General features: G+C 64.6%; 3 protein-coding genes across 7 annotated transcripts in view; 2 read left to right on the forward strand and 1 right to left on the reverse strand.

The window, feature by feature from the left end:
- Positions 1-891: 891 nt before the first annotated feature.
- Positions 892-6,219, reverse strand: RNF207 (ring finger protein 207). Of its 2 annotated transcripts, none has more exons than XM_086764495.1 (18): positions 6,143-6,219; positions 5,447-5,722; positions 5,070-5,202; positions 4,845-4,989; positions 4,690-4,771; positions 4,544-4,619; positions 4,332-4,457; positions 4,139-4,185; positions 3,966-4,038; positions 3,793-3,861; positions 3,605-3,673; positions 3,371-3,492; positions 2,129-2,318; positions 1,869-1,970; positions 1,740-1,791; positions 1,532-1,649; positions 1,383-1,463; positions 892-1,301 (listed from the first exon to the last, which is right to left on the reverse strand). In XM_086764495.1, exons 2-18 carry the CDS (start codon positions 5,635-5,637, stop codon positions 1,139-1,141), a joined length of 1,839 nt encoding a protein of 612 aa, XP_086620621.1. In that variant the 5' UTR covers positions 5,638-5,722; positions 6,143-6,219; the 3' UTR covers positions 892-1,138. The 2 variants fall into 2 exon arrangements, with proteins under 2 accessions (XP_086620621.1, XP_086620620.1); XM_086764494.1 differs by having other exon boundaries at positions 1,869-2,054.
- Positions 6,220-6,739: 520 nt separating this feature from the next.
- RPL22 (ribosomal protein L22) lies at positions 6,740-9,334 on the forward strand. Its single transcript, XM_086764520.1, has 4 exons — positions 6,740-6,882; positions 7,214-7,318; positions 8,060-8,184; positions 9,119-9,334. Exons 1-4 carry the CDS (start codon positions 6,871-6,873, stop codon positions 9,261-9,263), a joined length of 387 nt encoding a protein of 128 aa, XP_086620646.1. The 5' UTR covers positions 6,740-6,870; the 3' UTR covers positions 9,264-9,334.
- Positions 9,335-9,487: 153 nt separating this feature from the next.
- CHD5 (chromodomain helicase DNA binding protein 5) overlaps positions 9,488-21,794 on the forward strand; it is a 29,710-nt gene continuing 17,403 nt past the window's right edge. For 3 of the 4 annotated variants that reach the window (XM_086764263.1, XM_086764266.1, XM_086764265.1), the window contains exons 1-9: positions 9,488-9,615; positions 10,662-10,792; positions 14,423-14,602; positions 15,444-15,562; positions 16,115-16,353; positions 17,527-17,651; positions 18,968-19,091; positions 20,848-21,014; positions 21,095-21,313. In XM_086764263.1, coding sequence (XP_086620389.1) covers positions 9,552-9,615; positions 10,662-10,792; positions 14,423-14,602; positions 15,444-15,562; positions 16,115-16,353; positions 17,527-17,651; positions 18,968-19,091; positions 20,848-21,014; positions 21,095-21,313 — 1,368 coding nt within the window. In that variant the 5' untranslated portion in view covers positions 9,488-9,551. The remainder of the gene's footprint in view (positions 9,616-10,661; positions 10,793-14,422; positions 14,603-15,443; positions 15,563-16,114; positions 16,354-17,526; positions 17,652-18,967; positions 19,092-20,847; positions 21,015-21,094; positions 21,314-21,794) is intronic. The other variant, XM_086764264.1, reaches the window with a different exon arrangement.

The raw sequence follows: 21,794 nt of genomic DNA on the forward strand, positions 1-21,794 counted from the left end.
TGCTGGTAATTTGTCTTTTGCCGAGCGTGTTTTTAGCTCGGGAGAGGCGAGTGAATGTGAAAGCACGCCGGTGGGATGGCGCTGATTTCTGTGCGTACTCGCTCGTGGGCTCCTGCTCAGGATTTTCTGCGCCTCTGGTGCACGTCTCACGGAAGCTGCGACCGGCGGTTGTAGCCAACGTGCCTCAGGTGAGTTAATTTTTAAATAGTTTTTCTGTAGGCGTGACTGTTTCTGCGGTGAGCTCGCACAAGCGTACTTCGAATCAAACGAACAAAGCGCTCGCTGCTTGGGTTTGACCTGAGCTGACAAGGGAAACAGAGCTTTATTCTCCAGTGGTTCTCTGCGGTAAATGCACCTTGATCCCGGTTTGTGAGCGCGTGCCCGCGCTAGCTCTGACCCCGGCTCCAGCTGCGCGGCGCCAGGGTCTGCCCGAGGCGGGATGGGTTCGCACGAAAAGAAAGGGATAAACTTCACCGGGAGCAAAATCCTCAGAGCCCTCCCGGTGCTTTTGAGACCAGCGGCCTCTCTTAACCTTTTATTTTCCCAAATCCTGTGACGGGAAAGGAGACAGGAGCTCGCCAGGCGCAGGGAAGGCGCCTGAATCTTCAGGGAGAAGCCGGAGCAAGCTGTCAAACCCAGCCCTCCTGCGCCGCAGCGGTCGGTGGGTTTTGGGTGGCGCAGATGCACAAGGAGCAGAGCTTTTCTTTCTGCGTCTTTGCCTCTGCTGCCTGTCGGCAGCTGGCGGGACGCGCAGGCCCTGCGGTGAGCTCCTGGCCCTACCCTACGCCATGGGGTCTGGGGTTTTTTTTTCCGCATGTTTGCAAACTTTGTGGTTTTAAGAGCAGCCGGACACCCCAAGCTCGCCGGGCCCGTTTTGTCCAGAGCCGCAGAACCAAGCAGACGTGTACGCTTTATTTTACTGCTAACACACGAGAGGGAGGGTTTAAAGACAATTATTTTTTCAGACAAATGAAGTCTCCCTAAGGCAGTCTTTTGTTGTGCTGCAGATGCTGCGTGCCCCGGCTGCGTTTTCCTGCCTTCGCTGGTGGCACAAGGCGAGAGGAGCCGGTTGACAACCAGGGCACGGTTTCTGCGCAGCGCGTGCCAGTGGCTCCGCGTGCTCGCTCGGTGTCGGGCTTCACGGTGCCAGCTCCTTCCGGGCAGCGCTCTCGGCCCCGCTTTTCTGCTGGCCCCTGCAGCAGTCTTTGCTTTTCGGGGAGGGGTCTCCGGGGGCGCCGCCGGGCACGCAGCCCTCCCCGGGGCCGGCCAGAGCCCCCTCCCCGCTGCCGGGTGAGGCGTCCCTGCGGAAGGGAAGGCAAGGCACCTCAGCAGGGTCAAGGGCACGGGGGGAATTAGGCACCCGCGCGCTTGTCATTGCCCACCTCGGTGCTGCCTCGCTGTCGTCGCAGATCTTGAGCAGCATCTGCGCCTGTTCCTCCTTGGGCTCCCGGGGCTCCTGCAGCCTGCGGCAGGAGGGACGTGAGCCACGGCCAGTCCTCCCCAGCCCCGAAAGCCCCGCCACGCCCCTCACCTGGGCTCCAGACGCTCCTTCACCTTGGCGATGGAGCGGACGTAGGGCGCGATCTGCTTGGTGATGGTGGTCAGGCAGCTGTTCTCCTGCCGCAGCTGCAGCAGGTCGTGGAGCTGGGCTAGGGGCGAGAGGAACGGGCTGCGGCCATGGCTGCCCCCTCCGGCGTGAGCGCGGGGCGTTCGGGGCCGGGGAGTGGGGTCGCCGGTACCTTCGTAGATCTCCTGCTCGTTCGCCACCCGCTGGTATGTCTCCTCCCAGACCTGGAAGGGGCAGAGGGAGCTGGGCGCTGTGCCACAGCACAGAGGGGCCCCGCTCTGCCGCAACGCGCCAGCCGTACCTCCTCGAAGACGCTGCGCATCATCTCCACGGCAGAGTAGTGCGCTGCGATCTGCACGTCCATCTGCAGGGACTTCTGCAGGATCTCGCTCATGATCTCCGTCTTGATGAGCGAGTGGTGCTTGGTGAGGTCGCGGTGCAGCTCCTGCACCTGGTCCTTCAGGCCCTGGATCTCCGCCTGCAGCATCTGCGGGGCCGGGGTCACCCCCGCATGAGCGCCCTCCCGTCCCATCCCACTCCGTCCCGACCCGCGCTCCCTACCCGGTAGGTGTTCTCGTAGTTGCGGCAGTGCTCGGCGAAGGGGGTCTCGCGCCCCTCGGCCAGCAGGACCTTGGTGCTGATGTACCGGTGCATCGTCGGCTTCCGCACCATGGGGCTGGCGGACATTTTATCGCCAGCGGGGGGGCAGCTGGGCACCATGAGGGTCTTGGAGCATTGGCCGCCGGGGAGCCTGCATGGAGAGGGTGATGCTGCAGGCGAGCAGCGGCGGGGGCGAGGTGCCGGGGGCCACGCCGCCAGCTCAGCCCCACCACCCCTTGCCCCTGGGTGCCGGAGGCGCACCAGCCCCGCACCCCCCTTCCCTTGCCCAAACAGACAGGGTCGCTTTGGGGGTGTCTTATGCCGCCCACGAGTCAGGTTTCCGAGGGCTGCTCTTCCGACGTCCCCGGCTTCAGGACCGGCTGCGGCAGGGAAAAGGCATGACCCGAGCTTGCCACGCTCGGGTTTCTCCAGGGAAGGATGCAGCTCGCTCCCTCACCGCTGGTATCTCTGGGTGCCGCTGCCTCTGCCTCTTGCCCCATCCCACAGCCTCCCTGCGCTGCCCACCGCCCCGGCTCTGCGGCCCCACCGCCCTCGGTCCTACCGTGCAGCGCCGCGCTCCCCCTGCCCGCGCTGGGGCCAGCAGCCCCCCGGAGCTCAGCCGCCCTGCGGCGCTGAGCCCGGCCGGGGGTGAGGAGTGGTCTCCATGGGGCGGCAGTGCCCGTTTGTCCTCTCCAGCCGGGAGCGCCTGGCAGGGCCACTGCTGCCGTGACATCAATGGGCCTAAATATATCCCAGGCGAGGAACGGCCGGGCACTTCCCTGAAATTCTGATAAAAATAGTGGCGGGCAAAGAGGCTGCGGCACCGGGAGCGTGCGGGTGAGCAAGGGCTGGCCCCGGCGCAGCAGCAGGGGCAGAGCCCTGCGGGGACTGAGTTTGGGGGCCGGGCTGGGGAGCAGGGTGCAGGCTCGCCCGGGGCACCCTGCTGCCAGCCCTGCTGCCCGCCCGCACGCCCCGCTTCCCAGAAGTGTCACTTGAAGCCCCCACGCCTGTCGTTTGTCAGCACAGCTATGCTCCACGCTGTCCCCGTGCCACCGCCGAGGTGACAGGCTCAAGGGCAGCAGGGGGGGCAAGCTCGGCATGGTGGGATGCCAAGGGGGCTGCGTGGCACAATGCACGGCTGGGGATGCAGCGGCACGCGTGGCAGGATGCGCCCCGGCCCCAAACGCGACCCCAGCACCTCACATGTTTGCGCCGCTGATGCCGGGGCCGATGCCACCGGCGCTGCCCACCACGGAGCGACGGGGGCTGAGCATCAGCAGCGGCTCCAGGCAGCGGGCAAACTCCGCCCGGTACTCGCTGTTGATCTGGGGGGCGAGATGGGGCGAGCGCGGCTGGGGCCGGGCCGAGCCGGCAGCTGGGGCTGCCCACGAGCGCTGCGGGCAGGGGCTCGGCCCCGGGCAGGCGGCAGGACTCTACCTTGCTGGTCTGCGCCGGCCGCAGGTGGTGCGGCAGCTTGACGATCCTCTGCAGTCTCTCCATCAGTTGCTGAAAGGCAGCGGTGAAGCGCAGTGAGGGGTGGCCAGCACCCTGCCCACGAGCCTGGCACCGCTGCAGGGTGCTCCAGCCGCCCCCCGCCGTCGTGGCGGGATGCTGGCACCACTCACGTAGCCCAGGTCCAGGAACTCAGCTTTGTTGGCGGAGCTCAGGAAGGCCGAGCAGGTCACCAGGTGGACCTGCGTGCATGGGGGCTGTCACTGCCACCGCCCCCGGGGCCGTTGCAGCCCAGCCCTTGCCCAGCTCCTGGGGCCGGGGGTCCCTGCCCAGCCGGTGGCCCTACCTGCAGGGTGGGCAGCAGGGAGGCGAGGTGGGCGAGCTGCTCCTTGAACGCCTTCTCCTTCTCCTCGTGCTGGCTGCAGCAGAGCGGGGCATGGCACAGCTGTTGCGGGGCACCCCAGCACGCCCCGGGACGGGGGGACGCCCCTGGAGGGGGCTCAGCCCGCGGCCCCTCACCTCTGCACGGCTTTCAGGAGCGTCTTCTTCCTCTCGGAGAGCTGCTCCTGCAAAACGGCACAGCCGCCTTGTGACCCGTGACTGCCACGCGTCCCTCAGCCACCCCGGCCCCCTCCGGCCGTCCCGGCTCGGCCGAGCTCCTGCATTGGGCGCCCGCGGGCGCAGGGCACGACACGAGGCAGCTGTCCCGCACCTGCATGCGGCCAAAGAGGGAGTTGATGGCCGCCTCCTCCTCGCTGGCACTGTTGCGCACCTCCTCGATCATGGCCTTGAGGAGGACGATGGCCTCGCGCGTGGAGGTCTGCAGCTCCTTCACGGCCTGCCCAGGGGCGGCGGGGCGGCTGTGGCACTGTGGGCAGCGCCGCACCCCCCCATCCCCCCCGAAACCCGCTGGCCCCTGCCCACCATCACCGCCTGGTCCAGCCGCTGGCAGCCCTGCATGTACGCCGTCTCGATGTCGATGCAGTGTGCCCGGCTCTCCCTGCGGGCACAGGCGTCAGGGCAAGGGACAGGATGGGGCGCGGCGCGGGCGCGAGGCGGGGGCTGCTCACCCCTGCATGTCCCTGAAGCAGTTGATGCAGAGCATGGACTTCTTCTCGGTGGAGAACATGATGTAGGGCTCCTCATGCAGCGCTGCAAGGGACGGGGGCGTCAGGCCGCCCGGCGCGGCACGGTGCGGCGCAGCATGGTGCGGCAGGGCACTCACGGCACTTTTTGTGGATGTCCTTGGTGCGCTTGGAGAGGGAGACGATCTCGTGGCGGGCGAACATCTTGGCGCGGTGGGTCTCCTCGCGGCACGGGGCGCAGAGGGGCTGCCCGCAGGTGTTGCAGAAGTACATGGTGTCCAGCTCCTGCGCGGGCAGAGGCAGCGGCTGGTGGCAGGCGCGGCCCCGGTGAGGGTCCCCTGCCCATTCTGCCCCGCCGCCCTCACCGCCTTGGCACAGCGCCGGTCGCAGTTGGCACACTGCACGTCCTCCTCGCCGTCGGCCGAGCTGTCCACCAGGAACTGCAGCAGCCGGTCCACGGGGGGCAGCCCCGTGCCCCCCCTCACCACCGAGGGGTGCCTGCGGGGACGGGATGGGGACGTGGACAGGGACAGGACAGGGATGGGACAGGAATGCAATGGGGATGGAGGTCGGGACATGGATGGGGATGGGATTGGGATGGGGATTGGGATGGGGACACCGGCCCAGGGCAGGTGGGGGCAGCTTTGGGGACGGGGGGAGCTGTGCCACGAGGGGCTGCCGACCGCGCGCTGTGCAGCCTGCCCTGGTCCCGGCGTCCCCCTGGGCGGGGTCCGTCCCTTACCCGCAGAGCGGGCAGTGCAGGCGGCCGTCGCTGGCGCGGCCGCGCAGGCAGCTGGCGCAGAAGTTGTGGTAGCAGTCGAGCAGGCAGGGGTGCTGGTAGGGCTCGTGGCAGAGCAGGCAGACCAGCGGGTGGCAGTTGGCCTTCTCCAGCTCCGAGCAGCTCCCCAGCGGGGAGAAGATGCCGCCGGCCATCTGCGGGGCAGGGAATGGCCCCCCGCTTCACCTCCTGTACCGGGGGGGGGGTCCCGCGTGGCACCGCCTTGCGCGAACACGGTGGCTGCCGTGGAAAGGACGAATCCCGTCCCCAGGGCCCGCGAGCTGCCGCCTATTTTTAGGTTATGAGCAGCACGGCACGAGGCTGCCCCAAATGCGCCCCGTCCCCGCGGGCGGGGGGCAGCGGGGCCGGGTGGGACGGCCCCCGCAGTGGGGTGTCCCCCAGGGTGGGCGCCCCCCAGAGCAGGAGCGCCTCCGGGACGGGGTGACCCCTGCAGCAGCGTCCCCCAGGTGAGGGGTGCGGGATCCCCAGGAGTGGGGTGTCCCCCAGGAGGGAGCATCCCCCCGCGACGGGGCATCCCCCGCCCTGAGGTGTCCCCTGCGAGGGCAGGCGGGCGGCGAAGGCGGCCAGCGGCCCCGCACGCTGGGGAGCCCCGGTCCCGTCCCCCGCACCGGGGACGCCGCGGCCGGGCGAAGGCTTTACCTCTCCCCCGTCCGCGAGCCGGGGGTCGGCCGCGCCGTGCCGCTGCTCCCCGCGCGCCGCCCGGAATGAGGGCGATGCCGCGGCGGCGGGGCCTGGCCGCCCCCCGTGACGCGGGCCCCCCCCCGCCCCCCGGCGCTGCGGGACGGCTGCCACGGCCCAAAAATAGCCCCGCGGAGGGGCCAGGGGCGGCCGGGCGCCTGGCGACGGCCCCCGGAGGAGCGCCCGCGGGCAGCGGAGACGTGCGGTGACAGTGACTGGGATGCGGAGTGCCCGCGGTGCGGGGGACGTGCGGGGACGTGCGGGGACGTGCGGGGACAGCGCGGCTCCAGCGACACCCCTGCCGCCGGCGGCCGCTGCCGGCTGGCCACGCCCACTCACCCGCAGCCACGCCCACGGCTCCGCCCCCGCCTGAAACCCCGCCCCAACCCAGAGCCCCGCCCGGACCTCCCCCGGCCCCGCCCCCGCCGCGCGCGCGCCCCGCCCAGCCCAGGCAGCACTACGCGCTCGCCGGGCAGCCGGCTCGCGTGCGTGGGAGGGGGCCGGAAGCCATCGATACTCTCGGTCATGCGGCTAGGGCGGCTCGCGCGCGGCGCGCGGCGCGCGGCGGCCCGGCGGCGGCGTGGGGGCCGGCGGCGCGGCGGCCCGCGCATGCGCCCGGGCTGCCGGAAGGTGTTTCCGCGCATGCGCGCGGCGCGGCCCTCCCTTTTTGCCCCTTCGCTGGAGCCGCCATGGCGCCCGTGGTGAGTGTCCGCCGGCCGCCGTCGGCCCGGCCCGGCCCCCGCTTTCCCCGCCGCGCCTCCGCCGCCTCCCGGCCCCGGCCGCTTCCCCTCTGGCCCGGCCCGGCCCGGCCCGGCGCGGCTCGGGCCAGCACGTGGGGCTGGGCCTGCGCATCCGCCTCCTCCGGGCCCGGCCCGCCGAGCGCCGGGCGTGCGCGGCCCTTCCCGCTGCCCCCGGCCCCGGGCCGCTGCCGCCACCCCGCCCCGGTGCCCTTCCCCGCAGCCCGGAGCTGGGCCTGGCGCCCTCCCTGCCCGCAGCCGGTCGCTCACGGCTCTCTCTTTCCCCCCTCCGCAGAAGAAGCCCGCAGCGAAAGGTGGCAAAAAAAAGAAGCAGGTGTTGAAGTTCACCCTGGACTGCACCCACCCCGTGGAGGATGGCATCATGGACGCCGCCAACTTTGTGAGTGCGGGGCCTGCCCGCCGCCCCGGGGGCGGGCGTGATGGGGGCCGTGCGGCGGGGGGGGGCTGCTGGCCCCGCTCCCACCGGCGTGCCGGGCAGCGCGGCTCCGGCAGCCCCCGCTCTCTGCCTCTGCCCCTCACCGCGGCGTCAAAGTCTGCAGGCAGGGAAGCACCGCGCAGACAAAGGGAGCCTGGCGCTGCCGGAGGCTCTGAGATGTTTATTGTTTTAAAACACTTCGTAGCCAAAGTGCAAGCGTTTCCCCTCCCTGTTGAGCAGTATTGGCGCTCATCCCTCGTGGGGTGAGCTTTCTGTTACGCTGTGAGGATCGGGAAGGGCAGAGCACCCCGCGTTCCAGCGCTGCGTGATGAACTTGTTTTCATTCCAACCGTGCTCCAGTACGGCTTTGAGGCACAGGGCGGCTGCTGAGGTGTCCTTAGAGGATCCTGACCCAGCCGTGGCTCTGCTGGCCGTCCCCTCGGAAGGCAGGAAATGTGTCCCGGCCTCTCTGAGCCGGTGCGTTTGAGCCCAGTGAACCTCACGCACCAGTCTGAACGGGCCGGTCGGATCGGTTGTGGAAGGCGCTGGCAGGCTCGGAGCTCGCAGCCCGCAGGAAGGCGGCTTTCCTCCGCTCCCCTGCCCAGCTCTAACCAAAAGCTGAAGCGCTGGGCCTGGGCGAGCTGGGGAGGCCTTGTCCGGCGGGAGCGGGCGGCCCCGGTAAGCGTCGGCGTTCCTCTCTTGCAGGAGCAGTTCCTGCAGGAGAGGATCAAGGTGAACGGCAAAGCAGGAAACCTGGGCGGGGGCGTGGTGACCATCGAGAGGAGCAAGAGCAAGATCACCGTCACGTCGGAGGTCCCGTTCTCCAAGAGGTGAGGCGGCGGGGCGGCCCCGCGTCCCGGCGGTGCCGGTTGCTGTCACGAGGCGTGCTGCTGGGCTCGCGCTGTGCTGCGGGTGGCTGCTGCCGGCGCCGTTTCTGTTCGGTTCCCGCAGCAGTCGGCCTTCAGTGGGCAGTCGCCGGCGTTCCGACCGGAGCCTGGCTGGTGGTGAAGCGGTGTCTGGGTGCAGGAGTTGTGCTGGGACTCTTGGCTGAACACTGTGTGACACTCGTTGGGGTGGCTGCCCGTTCCCCAGCGATCTCTGGTCAATATTCCCGTTGGGGAGGCCGGCGGGGCGGGTGGCCGGGGAGGGTGCGCAGCCGAAAGGACACTGAGTGCGGGGGCTGATCCGGAGCCAAGCTCTTCTGCTCCTCGTCCCGCTGGGCGTCTGCCCGCCGCCCGGCTTCGACAAACGTGGGTTGTGCTCTGGCGGAGACGGCGCGGGGAGGTCGCTGGAGGCCTGGAACGGTGGGAGCAGGAAAGCCCAGCATGGCGCCGGCGCGGCGCCCCCCGCGTTTCAGCCGACGCGGTTTCTCTGCGTCGGTGCTGCGCCTGGCACGTCCCAGCAGCTGCTGCGGTCGGCCGCCGTCCCGGCGGAGATCCGCTGCGGCGTGTTGAACCGGCGGCGTGTGAGCACGGTGCGTGGCGGCGGCCTCGGAGCGCGAGGGAGGGAGGCCCCGGGCGGCGTGTCGCGGGGGTGCCAGCGCGGTTCTCCCGCGGCGGTGTTTCGGGGCGGAAGCTTTGCCGGGATGCGTGCGATGGGACGCGTTGCTGCTGGTGGAGGTGGAAGCCCACGGGAAGGGGGATTTGCGTTTGCCCAGACTGCTGTGTGGGGGGCTGCAGGGGGGCGGAGAGCGTCCCGAAAAGGCCGCTCGGCGCCGCGGGTCTGGGGGCGCGGAACCGCGTTGAGCCGCGCCTGTCCCCGCAGGTACCTGAAGTACCTGACCAAGAAGTACCTGAAGAAGAACAACCTGCGGGACTGGCTGCGTGTGGTGGCCAACAGCAAGGAGAGCTACGAGCTGCGCTACTTCCAGATCAACCAGGACGAGGAGGAGGAGGAGGAGGAGGATTGAGCCGGGCCGCCCGGCGGCCATTTTGTACAGTTTTGCTTTCCTGGAATAAACGGCGGGGAGAGTTGTTGATACCCCGCGCTCCGCTGGCGGCTGGGGGGCGAGGGGGGGAGCCGGTTTTGGGGCGGGGGGGGGGGATTTGGGGCTTTTCGGGGAGCGCCGGGGGGCGGGGCTTGAGGCGGGGTGGGCGGGGCTGCGGCGCGTCACGGGGTGGGCGTGGCGCGGCGGCCGCCATCTTGGCGCGGAGGGGCCGCGCCCGCCGCTCGGCCCCGGCGCTCGGCGCTGCCCGGCATGCGAGGGCCGGCGGCCGGGCGGGAGCTGCTGGACGAGGCGGAGAACGAGGAGGACGTGTCCGGTAGGCGGTGGGGCGGCGGCGGGGGCCTCCCCTGAGCGCGGCCCGGCCGGGGCGCAGCCGGCCTCGCCCTCCCGGCCCCGCCCCGCCGCGCTCCTCGGGCTCGGCCCCGGCGGCCCCGGGGAGGGGGGGGGGGACTGTGCCCGCTCCCTGTCCCCGCACCGCGCCGGGCCCTCCCGCCGGTGCCTGAGGGCGCCGAGGCCCCTTCCCCCGCCGCCCCCGGGGCCTGGGGCTCTTTCCTGGGGAGGGGGTGGGCTCCGGGCACGGCCCCGTGGCCCCCGGGGGGGCTGGAACCGGCGCGGCTTAGCGGCGAACCAGAAGCGGGTCCCAGCGGCTCTGCAGCGTTCCTGCTCTGTAAGCGCAGAAATGAAAAATAAAAATACTGGCGCGAGCCTTAAAGAAGTGCCGAGGCTGGGCAGGATGCTGGGGCTCGCGAGCGCGGGGTCCCAGGAGGTGACGATGGTGGGAAGGGGGCGGCCGGCAGTGGGATCGGTGCCTCTGCCCGGGGCCGGGGTCCCCGCGCTGGCGCACGCAGCCCGGCCGGGTCCCCGTGGAGCGTGGAGCCGCAGCAGAGCAACCTCCTGCGAGCCCTGGCGCCTGCCTCCCACGCGAGGCCTTCCTCCTTCGCCCTGCGCTGGACCCTTCCGGTGGGCTCTGCCTGGAGATCCCAAAGGGAAAAGCTCCCCGAGCGCCTGCGGGCCCACCGCGGTGAGAGCAGGCAGCGCGCGGGGCGTCCCCCTGCCCCATCTGCCAGGAGCGGAACGCAGGCTGCCGGAACCCTGGCCGCTCGTGCGCGAGCGGTGGGCCAGGAGCTGGGCGCCAGAAGGGCCTGGGCAGGCGATCCTGGGCGGGACTCTGCCCGCGCTCCCTCGAGGGGCAGCGGCGGAGCGGCTGCTGGCACGAGGGTCTCCAGGAGAGGCCACCGAGCTCCGTGTCCCGCGGCCTGACGCTGCCGCTCGGCTGCGCTCCTCTGAGGGGGGATAGGCACGGACGCGGTGTCCTGCGTGCCTGGGCAATCCGTCCGCGTGAGCTGTCCCCTTTGTCCCCAGAAGAAGACGATGGGGTGCTGGAAGGACTGGATGAGTTTTTTGCAGAAGAGCAAGTCCCTGTGCAGAAAAAAAAGAAATCCAAGAAGCTGAAAGATGGCAAGGCTGGCAAAATCAAGAGGAGGAAGAAGGAGGTAACGCTGCACGCTCTCACGCGGGGCTGGGGGCTCCTCTCGGCCGTGGCTGCTCAGGCAGGCCCCCTTGGCTGGCTGTGGGTGGAAGGGGGGCCTTGTTTGGGTGTTCCCTCACCAACAGGTGCCTGGGGGGCCAGAGCCAGGACCAGAGCAGCTCTTGTCCGGCTCCGATGCTCTGGGGTGGAAATCTGCCCTACGAGTGGTGTCTGGGAGCGGCTGGGGGGAGAAGGGGCCACCGCGCCATCCGGCAGTGGTGCGGCTGCCTGCGCCTTGGAAGGGGCTCGGCGGTGGCGTGTTGGTGTGTGCGATGGTACCGTCCGGCCCCGTGTGTTGAAGCCCCCCTGCCATTGTCACCAGGGGCGTGCAGGAAATCTTCCTGGCATGTCCCGCACTGACACGGCGAATGCGGCTCGCGTTTCTGAGGAGGGAGATGCAAAGTGGGGCAGGGGCTGGGGATTTCTTGCGGATGCTGGTGTTGGCTGCGCTCGTCCAGGGCATTTTGCAAGTGAGACGGAGTGGGGGCTTCTAGGATTTGGGACACGGAAGGGCTGTTGGGCCTTCGGTAGGAGAACAAAGGTGAGGCGTTCTGTCCGTGTCCTCGAGGATCAGGCTTTCCTGGGCTGTGTCTGCTCGGGAAGGCTGAGCTCTGCCGGGACGCCTGGCTCAGACACGATGCGCTCCTGGGGCAGGGCTCGCTGCCGCATTGTGCCGTGCAGGCTCTGCCTCCCGCTGTCCCACCCCTGGGCACCGCTGGGTGCGAGGACAGGAGCAGACATCTTGTGCGCTGACCCTTTGGGTGCCTGTAGTGTGAATGGGCGGAGGTCCCTCAGCCCCCGTCCTTCCCCGGCGATGCTGCAGCTGGGGAGAAGTGGCTCACTGAGCACAACCAGACACATCCCCACCCCATCCCTTGCCAGCCCAGGGCCGAGCCATGCTGCTCTTGGCCAGCCCTTGCTGCCGCTCCCCGTGGGATCTGTGCAAACAGATTGGCTGGATGAGGCAGCGCATTAAAGTGCTTTTGCTGCTGATGGGAGCGTGATGAGCTGCTGATTGCTGATTTCGTCCTGTGCTGCGTTGCCTGCCAGCCTTCTGCAGAAGTCGTGGCCCTGAGGAAGCGTTTTCCCCTCCTTTGTGGCCGTGGTGATGCTCTGCTCTTTCTGCAGATGCCACACAAAGCTGGCTCAGGCCCTCTGCCTCCCTGTCCCTCTTCCGTGGTTGGACATGTATTTTTTTCCTGCGCTGCTTTTCTGGGGAGGGGGTTAGTGGAGTAAAATAGCACCCCGTGGTGTTTTCACCTCTGTTTGTTCTCTGCCGCTGTCAGTCTGCCTGAGCCCAGCAGCAACACGTGCGGCTCGTGCCGAGTCTGACTGCTGCCTTGCTGGAGGTGGGGAGAAATAACAGGCTGAACCTTGAGTGTGCTTGTTTTTTTAATTAATGCTTTGTGTGGGCAGTGTTAACCAACCTCGGTTCCGCCTGTGGGAGCCTGTTCCCTTGTCTGTCAAAGCCAGTGAGAAGCTGGTGCTGTAGCTGTCGGTGGGCACCCAGCAGCGTCCGAGCTGCCTTTGGGACGAGGAGAGAAGAGACAGGGGTTCTCAAACGGGCTTTCTCCTCCAGAGTTTTGTGGGATGAGTGGGCTTTCCCCTTGCTGGAACAGAGTGGGAGGGAGGTGCAAGCCTATGATGTGGGGCCAGAGCCTGCACCGCGATGGGTGGACAGCCTGTAGTGCCCTGTGGTTCTGTCACTGGCGTGGGGCAGGAGCACTGCAAAGCTGTGCTTGTGCAGGAATCCGCCTGCGTTGGCTGCAACGGGGCTCACTCAGGTTGTGGTGCTGACGGAGGCCCTGCTGCAGGAATCGATGCAGGAAAATCTACATAAAACGAGCAGGCAGCGGTTTGAACCTCGGCGCAGGGAGACGAAGGCCCTTGTCAGAGAAGGGAGCGGAGAGGGGGAATTTCAGCCCGCGCTGCAGCGGTTACCATGGCAACCCGTTATTCCGTGCCAAATTACAACTGTTTGTAGCCCCGCTAGAGGGGAGGCTGGGCCGGTCCGCACGGAGGAGGAGGGGACCCCGCTGGCTGCGGGCCTGTGGGCGGGGCGCTGTCCGCGGTGCTGATCCGCGGTGCGGGGCGCTGTCCGCGGTGCTGGGCCCTCCCCGCGGGGCAGCTCCCGCTCAGCCCCTCGGCCTCCTGTCACAGGCGCTGTCGGGACAGGAGCGCCGCGCTGGCAGGCGGTGGCCTGCGTTAGGGGGTTGCAGGGGGTCACGGTCTCTCCCAGAAAGAAACCCGAATTCCGCCGGAGCAGGTGCCGCTCTAGCTCTGCCCAGCGCAGCGGAGCCAGCGGAGCCTGCTCCCTTCTCATTGTGGGGGAGCAGAGCGTATCCGTTGGCCGTCCAGCAGCCCCAGGCTGTTCAGAAGTGGTCGTCTCACCTCGCTGCTGAAGCTGTGCGTGGCCAAGCCTCCCTGGAGGTGGGAGGGTTCATGTGGCTGGCTGGCTGCGGAAGAGAGGGAGTTCAGCCAGGCTCACCTGACCTGCTCCGTTCTCCTGCCCCTGTCAAGGCTCTGTACATCCACCGGGACTGTTCTGTTCATGTGCCAGCTGAAATCCTTCTGTAGTCACACCCTTCTACTGCAGCACATGGTGCCCAGCTGGGCAGAAAAAGAAAATACCAGCAAAGCAAAACCTTAGCACGTTATCTATCCGGTGAGCTCAGAGATTGCACATGACTAAAGAGATCTCTTCCTTTTCTTTTGTTTCTTAACTGCTTATGCTGTGGTGAATGAATGTGACTTTATTTGTGCAGAGCCATAAGCAAAAAGAAGCGTTATAGCAATTACAAACGTTGCCTAAATGTTGCCTTTCTGAAAGCTTAGGATCTTTTAGCAGAGCAGTTAGCTGCCTTTCAGAGGAGTTGCCCTTTGGTTTACTGCGCGGCTGTTTTTAATGCACACATTTGCGTGGCTTACTCTCTCCTGGTTTTCTGTTTATACGGCCACTCACCAGAACAGTGCCTGAACGCTGCGGTATTGCAGCGTCTGGGCACTTTCAGAGGAGCACGCTGCAATATGGAGGCAGGGCAGGCACCTGTCTGTACGGCTGTGCCTCAGCAGTGCTCCTCTTGCCCCTCCCGGTGAACAGGTCTTGAGGCAAAAGCGTGAAGGTTGCATTCCATACACCTTGGCCTAGACAAGCTTTCCCAAACCACAGTTTTATTTGTATTCCGTCACCTTCTCCTCTTTTTTTTTACAGTGCTTACATAGGACACAGGTTGCCTTGTGTGAGCGGATGTGTTAATAGCGCTCCTGGAAGGGAGGGGGGCAATGGCTCCGCTTACAGGTGGGGGCTTGGGGCATGAGGTTGCCTAGGGATCACAGGACTGCCCTGAAGAAACATTTCCAGATGAACCAAGGGTTTCCTTCTCTCTGTCTTTTATGGTCAGATGCCGCTTTCTGTTCCCAAATCTGATTTTCATGGTGTTTTGCCCCAGCCCCGCAGTGTAACGGCAGGGTTATTCGAGAGGAGGTTGACTTTGGCGGTGATGGCGGTTGCTTTGTGCTGGCTGGGAGGGTTTGTGGGAGGAGAGCAGAGGGGGGCCAGGCCCTGCTCTTTCTCCATTGTCACTTTCCATTTTAGGGGAGCAATGATGAAATGTCAGACAATGAAGAGGAGATCGAGGAGAAATCCGAGAGTGAAGGGAGTGACTATTCCCCCAACAAAAAGAAGAAGAAAAAACTGAAGGACAAGAAAGAGAAAAAGCCAAAACGGAAGAAGAAGGATGAAGAGGAAGATGACAATGAGGATGGAGGCCTGAAGGTACAAAAGGTTCCTTTACCCCAAGCTGGTGCTGGAGCACAAGACCTCAGGCCGTGGCCAGACCCTGGCGAGTGAACTTGTTCAGAGCTGAGCCGTTTTCTGGCCAGTCCCCTTGTGCTGTTGGATAGGTTCCCTCTGTGTAAAGCTGGGCAGCGTAAGTAGAGTGCTCCCTGGCAGGCTGGGGATTTCACCATGTGGCAATATGCGCCCGCAAGTCCTTGCGGTACCTTGTGTGGTGATAAAGCCAGCGTGTTGCACTTTGAGCTTGAAGGCCTACTCAGGTAGCTTGGATCTTCTGACAGACAGCAGCTTCTCAGTCTGAGGCAGCGTCCCTTCTCGGATCGTCTGCCTGCGTCCCGCCAGTAACAGGTTCATTGTGTCTGTGCTCTGAACACGGGGACAGAGAGTGGCAGAGGAGCTTGAGCTCAGAGGAGGTGTCTTGGGGGTTTCATGAGAAGCTTGCCCTGGATTTGGTGAGGAAGAGATTGCAGGTGAACGACTGGGAGAGGAAAGGTTCTGTTTCCCTGTTGTTTTTCTTTTCTGCAAAATTGAGAAATTGAGTTTCTCGGAGACGAGAAGCCTGCTGAGGCTTTATGTTGTATTATGTGGTACAGGGAGCATTTGGATGGTGCCACGTTAATTTGCTTCTTGGAAGTGTGTAAAGCATTAGTTTCTTAAGCTCTTGTTCATGCTCTGTTTTTTAAATCAGAGAAACAAATCCCTGCGTGTTGCTAACTAGTGACAGCGTTTGATATGGAACACGTGACAGATCCAGCCTTGCCCTGCTTGCCTGCAGAGCCGCGGCTGTTTGCGTTAACGATATCCCTCTGTAAATCTGCAGGAGCCCAAGAGCTCAGCCCAGCTGATGGAGGAGTGGGGCCTTGATGACGTAGATTACATTTTCTCGGAAGAAGATTATCATACTCTGACTAATTACAAGGCCTTCAGCCAGTTCCTCAGGTAGGAAACTGTAGGTCTGGACGGGGCCCTGTGTGGTGGTTGAGGTTTGGGCATTGCTCTGTCAGGTGGCTGAAGCTGTGAAGGAAATTCTGCATCGCGAGCTCCTTGTCGCTTCTCCCTGCCTGACTGGGAATGGTCCTCAGGATGGCATTTGAGTTGCAGGATTGACTGTCAAACAGCTGAAATGTTTCTCTCTCCTCTCTCTCTCTCCAAAATCCCATTTTTGATGTGTGCTTGTTTGAAAAATGTAATAAGACAAAATCAGGAACATTGACAAATTTTTGGTTGTGCTGTGAGCATTCAAAACATGAGAGGTGTTTCGGGGTGAGACGGTCTCTGAGGAAGTGAAGGTGTGCCCCCTTTTGTATTTGTAGTTGTTTGAGAACACGCTGGTTGCTGCTGCCTTGCTGGTGGCCCCAGCAGCCTGCTGCTGCGAGGCGCGCGCCACTGGTGCGTTTCCCGGGCTGAAGTACCAGCACAGGGCGAGCAGGAGCACACACGCAGCAAAGCGTTCCTGTTAACGCGTGGTTTTCCCTCTCCCCTGCCCTGCAGACCTCTGATCGCCAAGAAGAACCCCAAAATCCCCATGTCCAAGATGATGACCGTGCTGGGCGCCAAGTGGCGAGAGTTCAGCGCGAACAACCCGTTCAAGGGCAGCTCGGCGGCCGCGGCAGCAGCAGCCGTTGCCGCAGCTGTGGAGACCGTGGCCGTCGCCCCGGCGCTCGCCGCCAGCCCCCAGCAGTCTGCCTTGCCCACCGTCATCAGGAAGGCTAAGACCAAGGAGGGCAAGGGTAGGTGCCAATCACGGTGGGTTGAGCGGAGGGGCTGCTCTCAGCGGTGGCGTACGGCCCGCCTGCGGGGCTAGCCAGCGCATCTTCAGGCTGGCAAGGGTGGGAAAGCATCTCCGGGCAGGGGACATGCTTCAGCAAACTGGGGAGGCGAAGGCAGCGCCAGAGCTGCATCTGGAGATCCCACTCCCCTTGCAGAAGTCCTAGAGGGGCTGTGGTTTGTGAGCTGTGGCAGATCCCCCGGGCAGCCTCTGGGTCTTCTGGACTTTGTCAGTTTGTGGCAATGCTCACCTTCATTCTTACGCCTTAAATAAGTGATTGGGCCATGTGTTTCTGTGTCATCTTCTGTCACGGGGGATTCTGCGGGGTTCTAGAGCCCTCCAGAAGCCAGCAGTATCCTCGGAGTCCGGTGTCCGAGCTGAAGAGCAGCTGGAGGTTGGGGCAGAGGTGCGTTGGCAGAGCAGGTTCGGTCTGGCCAGATGAACGTGCACTGTTAGGCAGCCGAGTCGGGTGCTTTGTCTCTGAGATGGCAAGTTCAGTGATGGAGAAGCACTGGCAGTAGGGCCGCAGCTCTTTTTCAGAATAAAGGGTTTGTTCTCCTGGCAGCTGGGTGGAAGGTGACTGTCTTTCCCCACGCTTGGAAGGGGGCTGTGTGAATCTCTGTAGAGGCTGGGCAGCAGTGGAAAGGGGAGGGATCTCCCTTTGCGCCATGTTCCTCCTGGGAAAGGTTGCTGCTCCAGTTGCGTAGTTGTCCACTCCTGATGCCTCGAGAGCTTTTGAGCAAGCAGCTCAGAGCTGGTGGCTGACCAGGAGTGCAGCGTGCAGCAGCCTCCCGCGCGGTGGGCTCAGCGCAGCGTCCTGCCTCTCCGTGGCCGCCTCTTTTCTCCCTCCTGGCAGGCCCACGAGCCCCTGTTTGGTATCTGCAGCCCAGTGGTCCGTGGGCTGCAGCCCCTCTCCTGGGCAGATGCTTTCCTGCCCGAGTTCTTCACAATCGCTGGGTCTGGGCTTGCAGCCTTTTTCCCCATGGGATGTGCTCTGTGGATGGCGCTAGCTGCTGCGCTGCTCCCCGCGGTCCCCAGCGCGCTCTCATCCCCCCTGTAGATCCTGGGGTTGGGGCGGGGGTTGATTTGGGGACAGCTGCTTCTAGAGTAGCAAACAAGTCTTCTGTTTCTTCAGGTCCAGGCGTGCGGAAGAAAATCAAGGGCTCCAAAGATGGGAAGAAAAAGGGGAAAGGGAAGAAGATGGGAGGCTTGAAATTCCGGTTTGGAGGAATCCCCAGCAAAAGGAAAAAGGGCTCCTCTGTAAGTGCACGCCGCCTTTTCCTGCGCGGGGTGGGGAAATGCCGGGACAAGCCCTCCCCTAGAAGCTCCCTCGCGTAGGGGGTCGCAGCCCTGTTCGTGCCCCTCTGTGCGGCGCCGTCTCCAGTCAGCGTGTTCGTCCGTCCCTTGGACGGAGCTGTGTCCAGGCTTGGCTCTGTAGAGACGTTGTGTCTGGGCGCAATTTCTGCTGAAATCGTGTAACCGCATTTACTTTCAGTGATGAGGTTGGTAATGCCATCATTTCAGATTTCATTTGTGAAGGGATTCTTCAGGGCTTGCACTCCAGCTGAACCGTACGTCGAAGAGAATTACGGAATGCTTTAATTATGTTAGCGTCGCCTGCCTCCGGGCATCCGTGATCCCGCGGCACAGCCCAGGGTAGCGCAGCTTCCCAGCAGGAGCTCGGGAGCAGGGCTCTGCTGCCGTCACCACACAGATCTCGGGCGTGTTTTAAGGCGTAGCAGAGCATTTTAAAGAAGAAATGTTTTAAATAACTATTGAACAGGGGTGGAACTTTTGTAGGTCTTGGTAATGTTATTGATCAAAATCCCGTTAGTCCACCCTCGTTGGAGCTTGCTGACTCCCTCGCTCAGGTTCACGCAACGCGACCTGTTTGTAAACACTTTGTGTGTTGGAGGCTGGGGCGAAAGGAGCAACGCGAGGCAGCAGCTCGCCGCTGCCTTTTTTCCTTCACACATCATGAAAAATCCATCCTGTCTCTGCCTGCGCTCCAGATCTGTGCGTTTGCCTTCCTGAGAGTTACAGGGAGCGTGGGCTTGCTCCTGCAGCTGGAGCACTAAGCACCCAGCACCCGATTAATAGCTTGCAGGTCGGGGATTTGCATGCGTGAGTCTCCAGGAGAATTCAGGCGGCTTATTCTGTTTTGACGCCACTGAACGCCAGGCCTGTTTGACTCCTTTCACGTTATGAGGAACATTGAGCGTGAATGCCTACGTGCACGCACGCAAACGGGCTGGCACGAGCCGAAACGGGTGTCAAGGAGGGGGGGCAAAGTTCTGCCAAGCAGTGGAGGAGGGGGCCCTGACTGCACAGGAGTGGGAGCAGGGGTTGTCCCCCCACGCATGCCAGGAGCTCGCCCTGCCACCGTCCCTGCTGCTCTGGCCGCTCGGTTCGCGCGGAAGGGAGGGCGCCCCAAGGAGCTCGGCCGCCGGTCGGTGGTCCCGCCTGGGTTTGTGTGGGTCTCTGGGGTTTGTTCCGCTGCAGAGCGGCCTCCTCCGGCAGCGACCGCTGGGCTGCCAGCGCGTGGACTGTGGGTGCTCTGGTTTTCCCCTCTGCAGAGTGAAGAGGAGGAACGGGAGGAATCTGACTTCGACAGCGCCAGCATCAACAGTTCCTCGGTGCGCTCGGAGTGCTCGGCTGGCCTGGGGAAGAGAGGGAAGAGGAGGAGAAAGAAAAAGAGGAGTAGGCCATCCTTTGTACTCTGTTGCTGTTCTGTTTGGATTTCCCCCTTCCCATGGCACTTCCCTGGCCTTCGCAGCTCCGGGCTGTGCCTGGTGCCGGGTCGATGGGAGAGGATGTGCTTGTGCGTGTCTGTGTGTGTGGAGCGCGAGGTGTTTTGTGGTGTCCAGGCCCTGCTGCTGTGGGCTGGTGCCTGCGGCAGGCGGTGAGCGGACCCCGCCGTGGGGCGGTGAGCGGACCCCGCTGCGGGGCGCTGGCTCAGCCCCGCTGCGCCGGTGGTGGCAGAGCGGCCCAGGGCAGGGCTTTTCCTTCGCTTTGCAGTCAGCTTTCCCTCGGGCGTCTTGCCTGCGCGTTGGGCGCTGGGGCGCATCATGGGCAGCGTGGGCAGCTGGCACCCTGCCTGCACATGTGATCCCGCCAGGACTTGTCCTCTTGTAGCAACGTTCCAGAATTTGTGGGGCTTCCAGGAGGGTGATTTTCTGAGGAGCAGCCCCTGGAGAGACGGGGCTTGTGGCAAGCTCCTGGCGGAGCAGGGCAGGCTGCGGCGAGCAGGCGTTCAGACGAGGGACGTGTTGTCTGCGTGAGGTGTGCGATGGGGCAGCGGGCAGGCGGTAGATCTGTGGTAGTGAGGTAGGAAGAGGGAGGCACCGAACAGCGGTGGAAAGCACGTCACGGTCTGCCGGCGGCTGCGTGGCCGCGTTTGTGTGCGTGTTCCTTCGTCCCTTCCCTCGCGGAGGGCTGCAGGTGGATTCTGCCCCGTGGCATCTCCGTCCCCATGCTGCTGGTGAGAGCAGACCCCTGTGTCGAGCTGCCCCAAGCCCTGCTCTGGCTCTGAGCACCGATGAGAACTGCCTGGCTTCCCGGTGCCGCCCTGCGTGGCTTCCCGTGCCGTCTCTGCCTCCTGCGCCACTGCAGAACTTGTGTTGTCTTTCAACCTTGCGTCCTTGTTTGGGATGAGGTGCTTCAGAGCCAGGCACATTCTTTGGCTTCTTAGCTTTGCTGGTGGGTTTTTGCTTCCAAGAAATGGAAGGGCAGCTTCTGGGCTGGGGGACGGTTAGGGCGTGACGCTGGCCAGCCTCTTGTGCGTTGATGAGGCAGGGCTGGCTCCACGTCTCGCGTGTGAAGGGCGTCGCTTCTCCTCCCGGCTTGTTGCCGTACAAAGGCCCTCGTGCTGGAGCTATGTGGCTCCCACTGCGCGCTGGAGGAGCGGAAGGTTGGAGTTCTGCACCGGGATTTTGTGGCAGAGCTGGGAATTGAGACGAGCCGTGCTGGCGCTTGCAAGGCCTTGTCTCTCTCTTCCTCTTCCCATCCACGCTGAGCTGAGGGAGGTCCTGCCTCTGCACCAGCGAGCAGCCAGGGAGAGCAGGGTAGTCCCAGGAGAGGAGTCGTCCTCCTCCTCGGCCGTGTCACCCTTGCATGGTGCGTTTGCAGTTGGTGGCGCTGGTACCCGGGGAGGTTTCTCTGACTGGCCTCCCTTGCAACCTCTCCAGGTTCTGGCATTCTCCATTGAGAGCCTGAAGGAACCAAAGGATGATTCAGTGTGGAGAGAGAAAGAGACAGAGGTGAGATGATGCTGTGTGCAAAGATGAACTGTGGTGCTGAGGGACAGAGAGGTAGGGGGACGTAACAGGAGGGGTCTGAGGCGAAACGCTTTCCTTATTTCCTTACCTGTGTGTAGAGGAGCAAGCGTCCCGTTCCCTCCCGGGAGAGCTGGCCGCTCTGCCGCCCCTCTGACTGAATGCCTGTCCCTTGCTTGCAGTTGAAGAAGGGGACGGCTACGAGACGGACCACCAGGACTACTGCGAGGTGTGCCAGCAGGGAGGGGAGATCATCCTCTGCGACACCTGCCCCCGCGCCTACCACCTGGTCTGCCTGGACCCCGAGCTGGAGAAGGCCCCCGAGGGCAAGTGGAGCTGCCCTCACTGCGTGAGTGGGGTGGGGGTCCCACGGGGGCGGGTGGGCGGCCGGCGGGAGCCCTTGGCGTTACGCAGGCTCTGCTTCCCCAGGAGAAGGAGGGCATCCAGTGGGAGCCGAAGGAGGAGGAGGACGAGGAAGAGGAAGGCGGCGAGGAGGAGGAGGATGACCACATGGAGTTCTGCCGGGTCTGTAAGGATGGAGGGGAGCTGCTGTGCTGCGACACCTGCCCGTCCTCCTACCACCTCCACTGCCTGAACCCGCCGCTGCCGGAAATACCAAACGGTGAATGGCTCTGCCCTCGCTGTACAGTGAGTGTTACCAGCGTTCCTCGCCTCGTCCCTGCACCCGCTCGGGCTGGGAGCAAGTCTCCCAACGGCCGCTGCCCCTTGCACCCTCTCCCTGTGCGCTGCCGCGGGGCAAATGTCCTGCCCTCTGCCGCAGCTCCCCTCCTTGGAGGACCATCGCTGCCAGTCGTGCGCGCTCGGGGGCCCTGGATGGCCCTGCTGCCTGGCTTCCCTGCCAGTTTCCAGCTGGGATGTCAAGCCCCGCTGCTGCGTAGCCTGTGTAGAGGGGCCTTTCTTGCCTGGAGATGCTGCAGTGTCACGGACACTTCTTGGGCACGCTGGCACCGGCCAGCCCCTGCCCGCCCTGCGCCCCTCACCGCCTGCTTTCTGTTTGCCCTGTTAGGAACAGCAAACCAGTAACTCTGCCCGGAACTGGGCAGCGCCTTGCTTGCACCTCAGGGCGCTGGTGGTGTGAGACGGATGCGGGTGGGGTCTGGGACAGTTT

This window comes from Chlamydotis macqueenii, chromosome 21 (genome assembly GCF_036417535.1).
Source record: "Chlamydotis macqueenii isolate bChlMac1 chromosome 21, bChlMac1.mat, whole genome shotgun sequence".
Taxonomy (NCBI): Eukaryota; Metazoa; Chordata; class Aves; order Otidiformes; family Otididae; genus Chlamydotis; species Chlamydotis macqueenii.